This window comes from Plectrocnemia conspersa, unplaced genomic scaffold, assembly GCF_051122295.1.
Source record: "Plectrocnemia conspersa isolate PC_06_02 unplaced genomic scaffold, ASM5112229v1 ptg000001l, whole genome shotgun sequence".
Taxonomy (NCBI): Eukaryota; Metazoa; Arthropoda; class Insecta; order Trichoptera; family Polycentropodidae; genus Plectrocnemia; species Plectrocnemia conspersa.
Window position 1 is genome coordinate 10,553,088 of NW_028277165.1, and position 17,634 is coordinate 10,570,721.

A 17,634-nucleotide genomic window follows, 5' to 3' on the forward strand; every position below is an offset into this window, starting at 1 on the left:
TTTTTATTTTTAATCTACACATATTATTATTATTTTTATTTGAATAAATGATTATATATAAACTCCTTTGAATATAATTCTCCATTACTACATTTTTTATTGTGTGTGCTTTTTGAAAGTTCTAATCGCAAGGAATTAAATTATAAAGCAATACTATATTAATTTATATACATATAATAAAAACATTATTTGTATAAATTAAAAGCATTCCAGTTTCCACTTAAAGACTTTTTTCATAAGCTAGTAATGCTTACTTTCTTTGAAATTGCTTTTATTGTTACAATCTTAAAAAATTGACATTTTTTAAAAGATTTTAGAAAAACAAAAATTGTACTTCTCTGAAAAAATGAAGAATATGTCTGGTTTTTCCCGTAACATTTTTGCCCTCTTTTTTTATATTAGAATGGCGAATCGAGAAGAATTTTTCAAAAAGTTTATGTTTCTAATAAACACTATTGTTAAGTATAATTTATTTAGTGAAAAATATTTTGAATACAATAAAATTATTATTACATAAATCGGTAACGCAGATTGGCAACACCGTACTCGTCTGACTGGTGCTTGCTGCGGTCGATCCCTGCCGTTTCCCGTTCCCGTAATACTCTACGCTACGCTAGGTAATTTTGGATCTTATTTCTGTTTAAATGCAACCTATAAAACAGTCGACGATTTGACATCCTCAAATCGTCAAATCGTTGACGGTCGTCGTTGTCGATTTTGTAAATTATGTAATGTCTTAACCTAAAAATGATATGAAATGTAGAAATCATGTCGGACCCAGCACCGACCGGCAGGCCGATGAAGTACCCGTATACGTACACGGCGAAGCTCGCTCAGTTTCCTTACAAGTTGTATTGGTCGCATCGCTTCTTTAAGCTTTACGTTATATCGGTCGGTTTGACTGTACCCTTATTTTACAAGATTCACAAGCTCGGTACGTAACTTCTAAAATACATATCATGTTTTTCTTAATGTTTTATCATATTTTGTTGTTTTTTGTGTAGTCAACTCTCCTGCAAATATAGCAGCCTATGAAAAGATTAAAGCGAAGGAAGCTGCTGAGCATGCCCATCATTGAAGTGTCAAAATTGTTAACTATGTTAACGATGGCAATATGTAATAAAATAAAATAAACAATTTAGTAGCATATGTTGTTTTTTAATCTTAAATCCTTTCAATATATTTGCCTAATACTTTTTTTATTAGTCAAATTCACTCAAACTGTGGATCACATTACACACAAAAAAATAATTTATGTTTAAGAAGAGGCTGTTTCAACTCTTGTAGGATAAATTATAAAAGTAATAAAAAAAAGGCAGTATCTATTTATGCCATAAATTCTTTAAATATTATACTTCAATAATTTTCTTGATGGCACCTATAGATGCTATCCGCAGTCAAAGGGTTAAAATGAAACTGTTTTAGTTAATATGATATTAGTGACATCTTAAACGCAGATTTGTTCAGTTTTTAATGTGTTCCTATTACTCGGATTATAACAATTGAAATATAACGTTTATATTTCATACAAGTTCTTGCAGTGTCGTAGATGAGAGTTTCAAGACTGATTTTTCATCAAAAAATTTACCATTTTGACGCATTGAATACGGTAAGTCGGAATTTTATGTGACGAATTCTAAAACCGGATGTGCTGCCGCTTTCTTTTCGAAGCCAACAGTTTTCTCGGGTTTATATAATTTTTGTATGAAGGGAAACTATCTTGTGAAAGACATTTTTAAATTTATTTATCTATACACTATTTGTTATACTTAATTTCTATAAATTTGTTCAAAATATAAAGTGTACTTTAGAGCTAATAGTAGGGGCATAAACCCAATCTTGCCATCTTTCTCAATTATGAATGAATTTTTTGTGAATATGTCTGAATATTATGATTGTGACTATATTTATTCTATTCATAGTGAGGGAGAGGATTTCATATTTGAATTTGCCTCTTCCAACAAGGATAATGAAGAGTGATATTGAAATTAGGTCTATTGATCTAAATCGGAAGCAGCAATCTGATTTAAATAATAGCGACAGTGTCAGCAAAGAAACAATATTTGAGATATTGTTAAGTAACGCCACTCCAATGTCAGATAATGACAGTGTGCCTTTTAAATTTCAATATTCGACAGGTGATAAAAGTTCTCTTAAATTGTATCCACTCTATTGATTATTTTATACTGATGACCTAATTAGCAAAATAATTTGTGAAACAAATAAATACGCAAATATGAGAATCTCTATCATGATATTATCTTCAAGATCAATATGAAACGATTGGACAGAAATTAACCTTGATGAGATGAAGGCGTTTCTTGGATTGTTGCCTGCAAAATGTATGCAGGATTATATTTTTCTACTCCTCATAGTTGTAACTTTCCATTTTTCCAGGATATTTTTAAGAGATACAAATTTTGGATGCTGTATGTTGTAGTAGATGAAACTAGTAATAATTTGAGACAGAATTGCAAAAGTCGATCTGTATTTAGATCATTTTTTTAGAAAATATTTTGTGCCTGATCTAAATATCGTCATCAACAAATCAGTTGTAAAGTTTGTTTTATTACTTACAATCTCAAAAATCCTTCCAAATGTGGAATTCGTCTATATGTATTATTTGATTCGAAAGGTTTTCACTGTTTTATCTTATTTCGGATTATTACATCAGAAATATGTTAATAATTTGAAGTATTTTACAGCTAATATTGTTTTAGCATATTTAACAATGTAAAACAATATTATTTAATGGATTTAGATGATTTTCACGTGTATACCGATAAGTAGTACACTAATTTAACTTATTAATTTATTTTTAAAAAGTCATATTACCGGGACAAGCATGCCTATTAAATAGGGAAATCGAAAGATTATTAAAAAAAGGAGAGTATTAGTTGCAGAAATCAAAATGCAATGATTTTAGCGTGGATGGATAGTAACTGGCATACCAATGAAATGCAAGTATAGGCAGAGTTTCATTATCGTGGCGTGGAGTGTCATGACGTGTCAGCATAGTATCGGAACCATAAAATATGTAAATATTTTGAGCACCTTGAATCTGTTAAAACCAATATTTTCATTTACGCCCGCCTCCTACGAAGATGTAATTTTTATTTTTGACACCTTCCCATAAAATAGAAAAAATATTACCAAACAAATTGTAGCCAATAAACGCTAAACGAGGGTAGGTATTCCAAGCAAACAAACAATAGCTATACAGCATTGTATCAAAACGGCGGGACGCATAATAGGATAGCTATAAATAATTTGCTAAAACGCATTTTAAAAGTTTCGAGCAAAAAATTTCACATATTTTACAAATTTATTATCATAAGTAATATATGTAAGTGAAATTAATAATTCAGTACTGCCTAGTAAATAACTTAATCACAGATATTTGAACTTGAAGCGTATGTGAAATTGCGAGTCTATAAATATTTTTTAAGAAATGGTCACCATACTTTTGTATATACTAGTGTACTGTCATTGATTGTTAACCAGCGGTAACCCAGAAAAGCTAAAAAAAAATTGAATTTTTGTTTTTGAGCTATTATTATTTTATTTAAAACATATTATTTAAATTTTTTATGAGAATAACTCGTTTTTTAATTTTTCCTGAGCACTACAACAAGTACGAGTGCAAAAGGTTAAGATTATTAGTCATTTTGATGTTTTATTGTGGACTGGTTTACTAATGTCATATTATATCTAAAGGTATCTTCTTTATTATCAATCTGCGTAAGAATTATTCTTTAGTTTAGAAATTTAGTGGCATGAAAAACATGCGTGGTAATTGTTGTATTTAAATATAACGCAATAAACGGGAATAAGAACAATGTTTTGAAACTTAATAATCTGATACGTATATCATATATTTTATACTATACCATAATTCAAATAATTTCAAGGTAATAATAATAATAAGAAATGTAATGTGCCATTCTTTATTTGGATTATTCTTTAAGAATCATCTTACAAAAGGTCTTAGTGCAAGTAAAATAAATAAAAAAAATCACAATTATAATCAAAAAACCTGCAGTGAATTTAAACAATAAAAAACACCTTTGTACTGATTTCCTTTATATTCATACATATTATAAAAAAATCACAATAAAAACAAATAAGTCACACAGAACGTGTCATGTAAACTAAAAGGACAGATTAATCCCAAATATATATCACAAATGTCATACAAATGAATATACATACGTTTACACAATTGCAATTATACGAAGGTACATAAATTAATAAATAATAAAACAATTAAAAAACTAATCATAATACGAAACTTTAAATTTATGTTAAAAAGTCATACTGAGGTCGTTACGGAAAAAACAGACGCATTTAAAACTAAACAATTATAACTAAAAATACTTGGATCAATTCTCAGTTTTCGACTTTTTCGCTTCCGGTTCTTCGCTTTCTACGTCCATCGGCAGACTGACGATGTTCAATTCTTTACATCTCTTCTCAAAGTACTTTTGTAATCTAATTCCGGCTCTAATAAAAAACATAATTAAAGCATGAACATACATATGTACATTTTATCTGATAAAAATATTAATAATTAAATAAATTAATACTTTGCGACAACGTCATCGTCTTGGTTATACGAGTAACAATTCTTAAATACTTGGGCGGCATCGATCATAAACTCTTCGTCGTTGGAATATTTATTACTCTCCAAATTATTCTTGATAGTACCGAAATCCATTGGAGTTATAATTATTTCGAAATAATCTGGAACCTAACGAAACAATTATGATACTCGTTAAATATAAAGATCATATTGAACGATAATAAAAATTACTTCTTCTAATGTTACGGGAGCGTTAAACGGCCAACTGTCTTTGTGACGCATCACATCGTGGAGCAGCTCCTCTAAATAACTCGGATGCGTTACCGGTTCTGATCTCCTCGTCCTGCGATGAGTTCCTAAAATAAAAGTTACTGATTTGAATATAATCTTTTCTTCTTATGAACCGAGGGACGATATAAATTTATATTATTATACCTTCAGAATGTCCATTCACTAAGGGAGTCGAGTTTCTCTTTGACAATTTGCTATCGGAGTTCCTAGCAGATTTTCTATTTACGTTACTCTCAATCTTTTCGCTGTTGGAAGAGTCTCTCGTTCTTTGAGATTTTAACGAAGCAATTGGCTCATCGCTGTCTGAATCTGAAATAGGATAGTAATTAAAGCACAAAATTCATAACGAAGCAATATCTTAAATTTATGTAATAAAAAAATTAATGTAACCTTCATAATAAGACATGCATTACAATTTTCTTCTATTTATTTTAAATTTTAAATAAACATAAATGAGTCGATATTATAAAATAAACGTTTTAGCAGTCATCAAGTTTTCCATAATATGCACAAGTAGTTTAATATTTATTTAATCAATATAGATATATACATTTTGGGTATTGAATTAAGGCTAAGATGAAGAGTTAATACGTTTGTCATTCTTATTTTATCTCGAGAAATTCTTCAATCTAAAAAAAGTTTTCTAAAAAAATAAAAGTCAAGTAAATACACAACCAGTAATATTGTTTAATACGAACACATTGCGTTTTTTAATGATTGTATGTAATTGTAAAACTTTTCTTAACACTAGATTTACGAAACCCGTCAATTTGACGTATTTAACTTTTTAAATTGAAAAATCCAAAAAAAAAATAAAAAAAATCTGCATTAACGTATGTTGGTTATTATTGATACAATGATATACAAATATATCCAGTGGCGTAGCTATGGCGGAGGGGGCGGGCCACCCCGGGCGGCACTTGCTTGGGGGCGGCATATTCGCGATGGAATCGTCTAGTGTGGTTCTTAACTCTGAATAAACTAAAATTTACGTATATCTACGAAATAGCAAGAGCTTAACAATAATTAATTTATTATTCTAAGAAATGCTGATTTTATGACCTTGCAAAAAATATATGGAGGGGGGGCAGCAATTTTAAGGATTGCCCCGGGCGGCACATACCCTAGCTACGCCACTGAATATATCACTATCCTTTTTTGTTATCGGACTTTTAATTTTGCGGAAATGTGGTGTAAAAATAGGTATATACCTATTTTTACGGAAACCCGTCAAATTGACAGATTATGAAAGGACCCATTGTTCTTCCTCTGCTTGCCCTAATTTTGAGCAGCGAGGCACGTGCTATATGTATTACATCATTGGTATTACGGAAATTCTAGATTTAGCAGCCATCAATGCATGGATTTTGTATAAAAAGGTCACTGGAGAAAATATATCTAGAAAAAATTTTATTTTTCAATTGGCTGAAGAATTAGCAAATGACCACAAAGATATACCTGCTACTAGTTCAAGTTCACCGTCCGTAAATTCCAATATACGGAAGTCTTGCCAAATAGGATTTTGTTAAAAAAATAGGTCTAATAATATTTGTGATAAGTGTGATAAGTATGTGTGTGGAAAATGTACACTCAAAATGAATATTATATGTAAGAAATTAATAAGAATACATTGTTTTTGTAAAGAATGAATAAAAATACATTGTTTTAATATAAAATTAACCAGTTTCATTACAGCAAACGTAATTTAAAATATACGTCAAAATGACGGGTTTCAGTAAAAAATGCATACATTTAATGTCAGTAAATCTAGTGTTAAAGATGTGAATTATAATGTAAAAATATATGTATATAAAAGGCTATACTTTCTATTTCTTTTATCACTTTTCAAAGTATAATTAAATCTTAATCTAGTTGAGCCTAATTAATCCTAGATATTTATTAGCATACATTCTAACGACGATAACCGAAAAACCATCACAAAACGATCATGCAGAAGAAATAATATAATGAAGTAATTTTATAGAAAGACGCATACAATAGATTATAACGAAACTATTGCAACGGAAGCGAAACGAACCGCTATATCGAACGCTCTGACTCAGCATCTTAACATACTGATGAATGTTGATGATCGCGTCTGCCGCGCATCTCCTCACGATATGGTCCGACACTAACGGCGCATAAATATTTTTGTTATGGAAGGGGTGTAGAAAAGCAAAATGCAACCGCGCGATAGCATATGTATATATTTCAAATGTCAGTGATGTCATCGTGTGATATATGTATAGTTAAACAATACGCACTGTATCCATTTGTAGTAACGACGGACCGACGGGCTCGTTTCGGCCTGCTGCTGACCGGACTTTCGGATTCCGGCGATGAAGCTTTAGATATTCTTTTTTTCCGAGCTTTCACAATTAGCGGCTCGTCGCTGCTCTCAGATTCTGAAAATAAAATTATAAGTGTTTTATCACAATTTAAAAAACAAGAGTAAAACTTCTCTAAACAAAATTTAAACGAGTTCAACCCATCAAAAATACAAAATGTGAGAAATTTGGAAAGTTTTACTGTAGACATAGAATTAATTAGTGTGATAAAAATGCAAGCAACGTTAAAAAAAACTGTGTGCACCAAAATAGCGAAAGCAAAATAGCTCATCATTCATTATTTTTGACGAACCACTGTATTGCTGTGGCGTGCGCTTGAGCATCTTTTTGTAATGGTCTATGTTGTTCATGGCGTCAGCTGCGCATCGCCGGACTCTGGGATCCCATTCTGTTGATCACAGACAGAGTAGCAAACGTGTTATAACCATTTATCGCATTTAGATCATTATTCTAAAATTAAAATTAATCTACGAGGGCGACGGATAACAGTGGCGATGAGTCTATATAAACTGAAAGAGTTTAACAATCAATACCATATAACGACTTATAGTGCGACATCTGAAAACTAACTATGTAGTGTGTGTAAGACTCGAGAAGTATAAAAGAAACATACCCCTATGTTATACTTATTATGTTAGGTTACACATATTTTAACTCGTTTGCAGCAGATGCTAATGTTAGTTGTAATTTTTAGAGTAAATTACGTATTTTAGCTTATTTGTCTAAAAATTATAATTTTTTGAAAGAAATTACGTTTCTTTTCTATTTTATTTTTTAATTATTTGTTATATGCTAATATTTTATAAACCTAGGACCTAGCAATAATTCTAAATAAAAACACAAAAAAAAACAAATGTTTCTATCAAGTTTCTAAAATCAAAAAACACATATTTCTAGCTCACCTATTTAAAATACACAATATGCTAATATAGTAGGGTAAATAATAAAATTACTTGATTTTTAAACCGCTTACATTATAAAAGTAAAAAAAAGTGTCGAACACTGGAATTTTCTAAAAAAAAAAAAAAAAGTTGTAACAAACTTTTAGTGTGCTCCTCTTCTAACAAGAGAAAGAGGATGATTATTTGTTTTTGTTAATTTAAGTTACAGTTATCTCCACAAAGTGTTGTATTGTGCATGTTCATTACACCCATATTTTACCTATAATTGTTTTTTATTAATTTGCGTGTAATATCTTTCGGTATTTTACTCACACATCGCCACTAATAGATAAAATATAATAAGCAAATATTAACCTCTATCTTGCTTCGATATCTTAGAACAGGAGACGCAGACAAATCCGCCTTTACGTTGCTGAGGTCTTGGCAAACAGTCCGAATGCCAGCGTTTTTCGCATTCCGAGCACCGAACTAACGAGCCTCCCTTCGATGACTTACAAGCGAAGCAAATCGCCGTGGTTGAACTGCTAGTACCGCTGAAAAAGATAATTTCATAACAATTACCTTTATACTATCTAAATAGTCTCATGTGACAATCGAGAAAATGCAGAAGAGAGCGATGAAAAGAGTACTCCTTACTAATAAATAAATACCTTTTACTATCGTCAAGATCATCGCCAGAATCTTCCTCTTCTCTGAAGACTTTACGGTTTTTCTTTTGAGGTGTTTTTTCCTTCGGTTTGCATTGATTGCAGAACCAATCACCTTTCGGTATTTTCTACGTAAAATAAATAAACGTTTTATACACATCGTTAAAATATTGAATACACAAATAAACAATTGCTCACGGTTAATTTTGGTTTAAGACAATATATGTGATGACCCTTATTACACGAATCGCACAGCAACATGTTTTCATCGTCTGATTTCTTACGACATATCCTACAGTTTGCGTTCAAGATCGACCTCGACCATATTATGCTATTTTCCAATGTGATTAAATGCAACAAGACCTGAGCAAAACTAGTGGTGTTCATCAAAGCCGATTCCCATTTTTTAAGAACATCATACTCGTAACTCTTGCCCTCTTTGTTACGCTCCTTTTCATCATAGCCCAGAGGCCGCTTGAGATGCTTATGAGCAACGGCCTGTTCCAGCTGCAAGACGGCCGACGCTAGAGACCTGACTGAATTTAGCGTGCCGTTTGTTTCTTCGTTCATTTCTTCTAAATCCGAATTGATATCATCACAACCGTTTAAATAACTCCCCGGATCGCGATAAGCGACGGAAACTAATTCACTATTTTCATCTTTCGGATTGACTTTCTTTTTGAGTCCCCATGATAACGAAGCGCACTGTTGGTCATATCCTCGTTTGAGTATTTGATCACGCCATACCGTACGATCCTATGGATAATATAAGTGAATAAATATAAATAAAATTATTTATTTGTAACGATCCGGATACACTCACGTTGATTTGAAGTTGTCCAAGTCCACCCAAGTACAGCTTTTCTTCAAAATCAAGAACATTGTCTCTCAGAGACATTTCCAAAACTTCCGAGACATTCGTTTTGGGTGGGAACCGCAAATTGGAGTCGACGTACTTTCTGGTTAATCTCGTTTGAACTTCTATTCTCCCTTGCGGCGGATACTGAAACAAATATAATGAATTATAAATTCTTCAGATGTTAATATATGTGCTATTCAAGAGCGTTCGTTTTTACCAGAGAAGGATTCAGCAAAGAAGTTGGACATTTCGAGATATAGTTCGATATGCGCTCCTTCTCCTGCTCCAAGAGTTGTTTTAGTTCACTCTCTCGAATTCCGCGCTTGTTCAGTCCGTCTATAACGTTTTGCAAGTCTTCGGAAGAGGCAATAAACGACCATCGCAATTTCGGATAGGCCGAGGAATGTACAGGACAGTTTTCTTGATCGGCGGTGCACATGAGCAAATCTTGAATAAGCGAGACTTTGGAATCGACCGCAGTATTAGCCATCGGCCATCCATTCAACTTTTTAACGCTTCCGTTCTTTTGGTAATCATTTTCTTTATCGCTGTGACCTAAAATAGATTTTTAGATAAATTTAAGAATGAACTAATACAATAACGTTGTGCTGGTTTTGAAGGCATCGACGATTAGATGAAATCTGGCACAAGTCAGTTTGACATCAAACTATGTAACATGGCGACGCCGAGAATACTAGTTACCAAGAAGACAAACCAAAGAACCAGAGATTGCTTAAATCATTTCCAAAATATATATGTCTAATTAGCCCCATAAATAAATAGTTTTAAGCATCATACCTCCGTTTAATTCATTTTCGAACATCTTTTGCACGTAATTTAAGGTGTCTTCAGGCGGAGCAGTAGCTAACGCAGGGACAGGTATAACCGGCTTATGCAGACAAGCACCAGACAGTTCTTCAGAATGTTCGACAAATACACCTTCCAAAGATTCATATATCCAGTATCTTCTATACGCACGATCCAAGCCTATTAAAAAAAATATATTAGAACCACAAAACAGATATTAACAGATCCTTTGTTTATTTACCTAAATTACTCTGATATGAAAAATAATCAGAGTGCAAATTTTTCAATTTCTTTTCGAATTCATTACGTTTGTTGTCATTATCTTTAGTGAGAATTTCTAATTTGTGGAAAACAGAAGTCTCGAAATCTTTCAACTTTTCGCCGGAAAACTTTTCCTGCTCCATCGTAACCATAGCCTCTCGCCTTATCTTTTGACGGGAAATTAAAAATTCGGCTCCTCGTTTACGTTCCGCAATCTAAAACGATACGACGAATAATATTGATTTAACGTGACTCAAAGATACACTCAATTTAAAAAGCATTTTCACCTGTAACAATTTAATATCTAATTTGATGTTTCTGGATTTCTCTTGTGTTTCTTCAATTAAATCTCGCACCGTCGCATACGTTAAAACTTGATTAATCAAACAGTTTAATATTTTTATCTTATATGCTGGAAATGTAAAATATAATTTAAAACTCGATGACACAAATTTGAAATTAACTATGTAGTAAAAATTAACCATACATAATGGTAATTGCGTTATGTGTTTGCCAGATAGAGCCTTAATTATAAATGGTTCTTTCAACTTGAGGTGTAGGCCTGGATCGTCTTCAGAACAATAACCACCACGTTGTTGATATCGCCATCGCGCACAATTATCGCCAGTTATACATCCAGATGATAATAAATGTAGCCTTAAAATATATAATATGAAACATTATTTTCTTCGTTACTTCTTAATATAATACAAATTATCTACCTCAAAATTTCCGTGAAATTTAGTGCATCCATAGGTAATTGACTAAGAGGAGTAGATAGATGTGTTTGCGGCCACTTTGAAGCGGCGGTGGCAAGCTGAACTCCTCGTCCGATGGTCATCCCTTCACTTTTATAAAAATTTTCGTGGTTATCTATAAAATTGTACATATAAATTAATGACATGATTGCCATTTCATATTATTTATTATAAACATAACATTTTATTTACCGTTGATTCTCACTGAATTTCCCGAATCATTGTGTTCTTCAAGCTCCTCTTCTTGTAACGAAAATATAGCACAGAGTAACATTTGAACAATATCACTAAGCGGACCAGCCACTTCCTTAACCGTTAACGCTCGTCTTAACATTTCTAAATCTATCCCATGTAAAAAATAGTCTTTTGCTTTGATCGGCTTCGAAAACTCTAGGAAAAATTCCAGCATTCCCATGACGTCACCAAAGTATTTATTCGGTATGCCTGGTATATCCACCGGAATCAGTTTAGGTAAAGGCTGCAAATTTAATTAAAGATTTACATAGAAAATATATACACATGGTGTTAATAATGATAATTAAAACATACTTTATGATCTTCTAATTCTAAATCATCCTTTTGTTTACTCCATTCTTTGACGTAAGCCGCCAACATTAAAGTCTTTTCCTTCTTTTTTAACTTTTCTTCCTTCTTCTTTTCTTTCATTGCATTTCCGACTCTCAACATTTCATCTTTTAGCGGTTTATCACTTATATTATTCGATTTCCACACATGATTCGTTTTACCGTTATAAGTCTCCATTGTTTTTGATTGAGTAGTACCTAAAAATAAAAATAATTAAAAATCGATCGAAGATACATTAACATAAATATAAAATAAGCAATCTACCTTCAAATTTGTCGCTCTTTGTTATATATTTCGACATTGTTTCTTGTCTTGATTTTTTATCTGGAGCCATTTTCTTGAACTGAGGCGGGTTCGATTTATTTTTTCCCATCATACCGTTGACGACGAATTTATCGAATTTTTTCGATGACGGAAAATCGGGTGGATTACCGGTGAATATCTGCTCGAATCTCACTTTAGCAATGTTATACTTTTGCAAAATGGTCGGTTTTACTTGTATAACCCCGCCGGGACCTTGTTCGACAAACTGTTTAAGATACAGTTTATTCTTCTCTCTCGTGAAGACTCCCCGTGGCCTCCGAATTCTATCGTGGGACACCATAGCGATCTCGCCTTGAATAGCACCGTCTTCCAGGTCATCAAACTGTTCGATTTCGTACGTGCAATACGAAGCGGGTGTTGTAAACGTAATACTGAAAATTTATCAATACTGATTATATACATACTTACATATATTGGCGTGTTATTTTATTATACCTTAATTCACTACTGAAGGCGTTGTTGTGTTTGGGCGCCATCACCGACAATATGTGTGATTCTGCCCACACGTCGCTGTTCAAGCACGCTTCGACCGTTTCGCCGACGAAATATCTATCTCTGACAAAGTTAAAGACGTCGTCGGTCATTTCGGCAAAGTTGCATCTCTTCGTCCTTGAAGCCAGATACAACATCGGCACGCGCAGTTCCATGGGAAAGTCACGCAAGGACTTTCGAGCCTTTTTCTCGCTGTCCAGCGCTTCGGCATATGTCAGATTGGGTTTTCCCGTCATTTCGCATGACCAAACCATTGAATTGACCAATATGATACGTTCGCAGTATTCACTGGAAATAAGAATAATAAAATAATTCAACTAGTGTATCTTGAATTATTTAAATTTTTTTAATTAAAAAAAATAAAGATTTACAACAAATAATATAAAAGAAGACCCAGTTTTATGTTCAACGTAATGTATGAAGTTAGTCGCACAAGAAATCACTTCTTTTAACCACTTCATGCCTTTGAACGAGCAGTGTTCGCGCGCGGCGCACGTATCGTATCGCATCAACCCGAGCGCTGCTCGCCTGTTTCGACTTGTTTGCATTAAATACGATAAACGAACGAGATGCGTGAGCCAGTCGTCGCTTGATACTCGTAAAGATTTACGCATATGCAGTTGTTAGTTGCCATAGGATTTTTGTAGAAATTTACGCTTATCGTTTCATCTATTTTATCGTATTGAAAAATATTATAAAATATTTTGTAAGCATTATACTTTAATAATTCGTAAAAAATTACAATTTTCACGAAATTTTTATATATTGAATTTTATTTAGTATTTTGTATACGATAAACAAACAAAACGCGTTTGCAAGTTGCTAATTGACGCTAGGTACAGATTTGCACATGTTTTCTCTGCTTTACATTATTGTAAATCATTAAAAAATGTGAGCATTATACATATTTCAAAATCTCGTAAAAAATTGCAATTGATCATTAATTCCAATAACTGAGAATAAAACTAGACATACAAAAAAATGTGTGGTATACTGTTCTAAGCGAGATAACAGTAAAATGTATTCGAATGGAGAATTGTTATTGGTGTCCAACTTGTGAAGTTGGTCTCTGTTTGGAGCCGTGTTTCGAAATATACCATACTACCTAATAAATCAACTTATTAATACTTTTTGTGTAATTTCTTACTATTTATTTTTATTATTATAGTCAATTCTAATTTTTAGTATTATAGTTTGCTTTTTTTATATTACCTAAAATTATGAAACATTAAAAAAAAATTTTTTTATTGTTTTTTGTATTAGGTTAGGTTTTTTTACATTTTTCGTTGCTTCTGTGTTTTATTTTAAACTATTTTTAAATTACGTAAGCTATTATTATGTATACTATTAAATCAAGTGAACTATTAGGTAAATTAATACAAAATATAAAAACCCGATGTTTTTAATTACATGTAAAAAAAAAGCATAGCATGAAGTGGTTAAATAAACTTTGTCATTATTTTTATTGTTATTAAGTATACACTGGCAAACAGGAGTGTTGGTTCGTTACAAGGTTATGATTCATCAACGCAACGACGTGGAGAGTAAAACTGATGTTTTTTAGCGTTGCGCTGTTATAATTTACAAGTACTAAACCCTGTTGACATTAGGCAATAAAATAACATTGAAAATTGTTTTTCATTATGTCTAATAAGTACAAATAGCCAAACGTTAAAAGCATAAAAAAGCTCAGATTCGTCGATAGTTTGACCAGAGAAGTCAGAGAAAAAGCAAGCGAAATAAAATGGAAGCCATAAAAATTGTTTTCGATAAATTTGTAAATTCACAGAACTGTACTCTCGGCACACATAACAATTGACGAAAGGTTTGATTATTTATTTATTTTAACATCTTCTGTATGTATGTATATGCTTTTCACTTTATCATTTAAGAAATTTTTGAATAGACTAGGTTTTTAATATTTTTTATATTAACCAATTTTAGTTTAAAATTATCTTAAAGTCGGTTTCATTGGGCCAAATGACTTTCGCCCAATCTTCAGATGTCTAACCTCGGTGTTTTCGGGTCCACTTTAACCTTTGAGTTTTTAAATAGATTTGATAAAGAATTCATCAATATCTTGACTTGAAATGCTTGGGATTGCTGAGCGACGTATGGGTTAAATTAAACGATACATTAAAATAAATATATATATATATAAATTATATATATATAAATTATATATATATAAATTATATATATATAAATTATATATATATAAATTATATATATATAAATTTTAATATCAAATTTATAATTTATACTCTCAAGAGAAAAAGCTCGTTTCATTGGTTTTATTTTGTCAAGTTGACTAAATTTAATTTTTTTCATCTGCAATCTAGCACTAGATTTTTATATTTGAACAATACACTACTTTTATTTTCGGAAACTTCTTATTTTAGAGAATCTGGTCACCATTATTAGACATACCCGTAAATCTAGTGTTAAACTGAATTAGCCCTTAAATCAAATTTGATTATTTGTCGATCTTTTACAACTCCGACTCCACAGCCCTGGTAATTTCATAACATTATAGTTTTTTATTCAAAGCAAAGAACCGAAAATTAATGAACAGCAGTAATAAATGAAATTTATTACCCGAAAAAATTTGGCGTCGATAAAATAAGTAGTTATTAACTTTTTGTTATTGATTAATACAAAATAAATTGAATGATGTAAAACAAAAAATAATATTAAAAATGCTACTGAAGTATCGCAACGAAAAAACGATCTGATCGCAAAGGGTTAATTTGTACTTACGGAATACAAAAATAAACTTTTTTTTTAATTTTTCATATTTACATAAAATATTACATCGAGTCCTGAGCAAGATAGAGCATTTCTAATTTATCATAGCAAAAAGTCAAGCACTTTAAAGAATATTTCCAAATCATTTGTACATATAACTAGGTATATGAAAAACTGACAGAAGAGTATGGATGACTAGAGAATATTTTGAGGAGTGGTTTCGTCATTGTTTCATGCAAAAGGTACAAAAGTATTGCCTAATATTTTATTGTTAGTTCCTAATGCCAACTAATGGTCAACTGCCGTGTGACTATAATGAAAACATAAAAATAACGTTCCTTTCTCTGAATACAACATCTATTATTGAACTATCGACGTAGAGAATGGCAAATTGTTAATGCAATTCTAGAAAGCTGCTAAGTGCAGTGTAAAGTTTGTATTTTTCATGTTTAAGATACAATTTCGAGGTTATTATTTTAATTAAAAATGGATCGTTTTAGGCTGTAGAAAATGAAAAATTAGTTCATACGACGAAAATGTCAAGTTGAATTAATTGATGAATAAGTTCACAGCAACTCCAATATTAGGCGGAAATGCGACGCTGTCGTTTGGGAATCGGGTCGTCGAAGCGTAAAGCCGATTCGTCGTCGTTCGAAAAGACATGCGACGAAGCAGTGGAGCGGCATAGCGGTAAGGCGGTAAGGCGGTAAGACGGTAAGACGGTAAAGCGGTAAAGCGGCAGAGCACTCACTCGTAGTCCTTGAAAATCTCGTCCGTGATCTCGCAGTGAAAGACTTCCTCCGCGTCGTCGAGGGTGTCGCAGCTCGACGACTTCTCGAACGGTTTCTTCCTGAGTAGCGGCATGTCTGCGGCGATAAGGGGCGGTGGAGGCCTCGTCGGACGCCTTCGACGGCCGGGGGCGCCGCCGCGCCACTTTGACAAGCTAAAAACGGCGCGCTAACACACGCCGACCGTAACGACGCGATAGACGGCCATGAACCGTTATGGCCGTTTAGCTTTCGCGCTTGTTTATGGTATTTCCATGGATACTCCGTTTTCCCCCGGAATCGATTCGATAATAACTCCTAGTATTCAAGTTGGAAATTCGTATATCCAACTCCGAAACTCTTCAAAAATGCTTATTGTCCATTTGATAATATATTAGAAATAATATACGTTTGCCCGTTGTAGCGTAACACTTGTACACATAAATTCACGTCCATTTATGAATGAAATTAAAAAAAAAACGACTAACACAATTTATCCAATATGGTTCTCGAAAGAGGTAATTGCAGTTTTCAGAAGGAAACGTGTCATACATAAACTCTGGAAACGAACGCGAAACTCTCCCATCTACGAACAATTTCGTACTCTGAGATCGCGCGCGTCGGAACTATATTATGGATTGTGAAAAATCGTTGATTTTGGATCCGAGAAAATTATGGAAATTCGTCGAGTCAAAACAGGACAGCCACTCTTTGCTCTCATCGATGAGTTGTTTCATCGATCTTCAATTTTATTAAAGGTTCTGAAGAAATTGCCGATAAATAAATATTGACGCTGGCGTCACATTCGGATTTTATTTTTAATTAATAATTAGTCATATTTGTTATCAATCAAAACGTTTAGTTTGGTCGATATGGAATACGTATTTAGCAAACTGAAGTCCATTTTTTATTCAGGACCAGATTTTATCCCAGACAATATTTTGAAGGGATGCAAGTCTGGTATTATTAACCCTCTTCGGCTTATATTTATTTAATTTTTTAATCCTCCCGTTTTTCAGAGTTCTGGAAATGCTCTAAGGTTGCGTTGCTTTCAGCACCTACAAAATTATTTAAAATTATATCACTTAAATACATTAAGAAGCTGTACTGGCAGGGCCGGATTGAGTCAATTGGACTATTTATTGGCAAGTTTTGGTGCCCTTAAAGTAAATTTATTATTTTGTTGTAGAAATGTATAATTATCAATATACTCGAAAAGGTTAAAAATAAAAATGATATTAAATAGTTTTTTTGCCAACTTCC

General features: G+C 32.4%; 2 protein-coding genes across 5 annotated transcripts; one reads left to right on the forward strand and one right to left on the reverse strand.

The window, feature by feature from the left end:
• Nucleotides 1-542: 542 nt before the first annotated feature.
• On the forward strand, nt 543-1,150 carry roh (reduction of Rh1). Its single transcript, XM_088182924.1, has 3 exons — nt 543-617; nt 764-934; nt 1,005-1,150. The coding sequence occupies exons 2-3, from the start codon at nt 769-771 to the stop codon at nt 1,076-1,078; spliced, it is 240 nt and encodes a 79-aa protein (XP_088039050.1). The 5' UTR covers nt 543-617; nt 764-768; the 3' UTR covers nt 1,079-1,150.
• Nucleotides 1,151-3,933: 2,783 nt separating this feature from the next.
• Nucleotides 3,934-16,594, reverse strand: LOC148238800 (bromodomain adjacent to zinc finger domain protein 1A-like). Of its 4 annotated transcripts, none has more exons than XM_088181786.1 (21): nt 16,356-16,594; nt 12,800-13,144; nt 12,305-12,735; nt 12,005-12,237; nt 11,648-11,933; nt 11,420-11,570; nt 11,185-11,354; nt 10,985-11,109; nt 10,678-10,912; nt 10,428-10,616; nt 9,847-10,184; nt 9,594-9,773; nt 8,969-9,526; nt 8,774-8,898; nt 8,478-8,656; nt 7,514-7,609; nt 7,138-7,278; nt 5,018-5,182; nt 4,829-4,938; nt 4,587-4,750; nt 3,934-4,503 (listed from the first exon to the last, which is right to left on the reverse strand). In XM_088181786.1, exons 1-21 carry the CDS (start codon nt 16,466-16,468, stop codon nt 4,383-4,385), a joined length of 4,455 nt encoding a protein of 1,484 aa, XP_088037912.1. In that variant the 5' UTR covers nt 16,469-16,594; the 3' UTR covers nt 3,934-4,382. The 4 variants fall into 4 exon arrangements, with proteins under 4 accessions (XP_088037912.1, XP_088037904.1, XP_088037927.1 ...); XM_088181778.1 differs by having other exon boundaries at nt 4,814-4,938; XM_088181801.1 differs by lacking the exon at nt 7,514-7,609.
• Nucleotides 16,595-17,634: the final 1,040 nt, after the last annotated feature.

Excerpts from the sequence above, each read along its gene's own strand:
- LOC148238800 (XM_088181778.1), bottom strand. The coding sequence starts at position 16,468 with ATGCCGCTACTCAGGAAGAAACCGTTCGAGAAGTCGTCGAGCTGCGAC. Across the intron at positions 8,899-8,968 it reads GTCTTAAACCAAAATTAACC|AAAATACCGAAAGGTGATTG; the intron begins GTGAGCAATTGT and ends TATTTTACGTAG. Across the intron at positions 4,751-4,813 it reads CTCCCGTAACATTAGAAGAA|GTTCCAGATTATTTCGAAAT; the intron begins GTAATTTTTATT and ends TTGTTTCGTTAG.
- roh (XM_088182924.1), top strand. The coding sequence starts at position 769 with ATGTCGGACCCAGCACCGACCGGCAGGCCGATGAAGTACCCGTATACG. Across the intron at positions 935-1,004 it reads TTACAAGATTCACAAGCTCG|TCAACTCTCCTGCAAATATA; the intron begins GTACGTAACTTC and ends TTTTTTGTGTAG.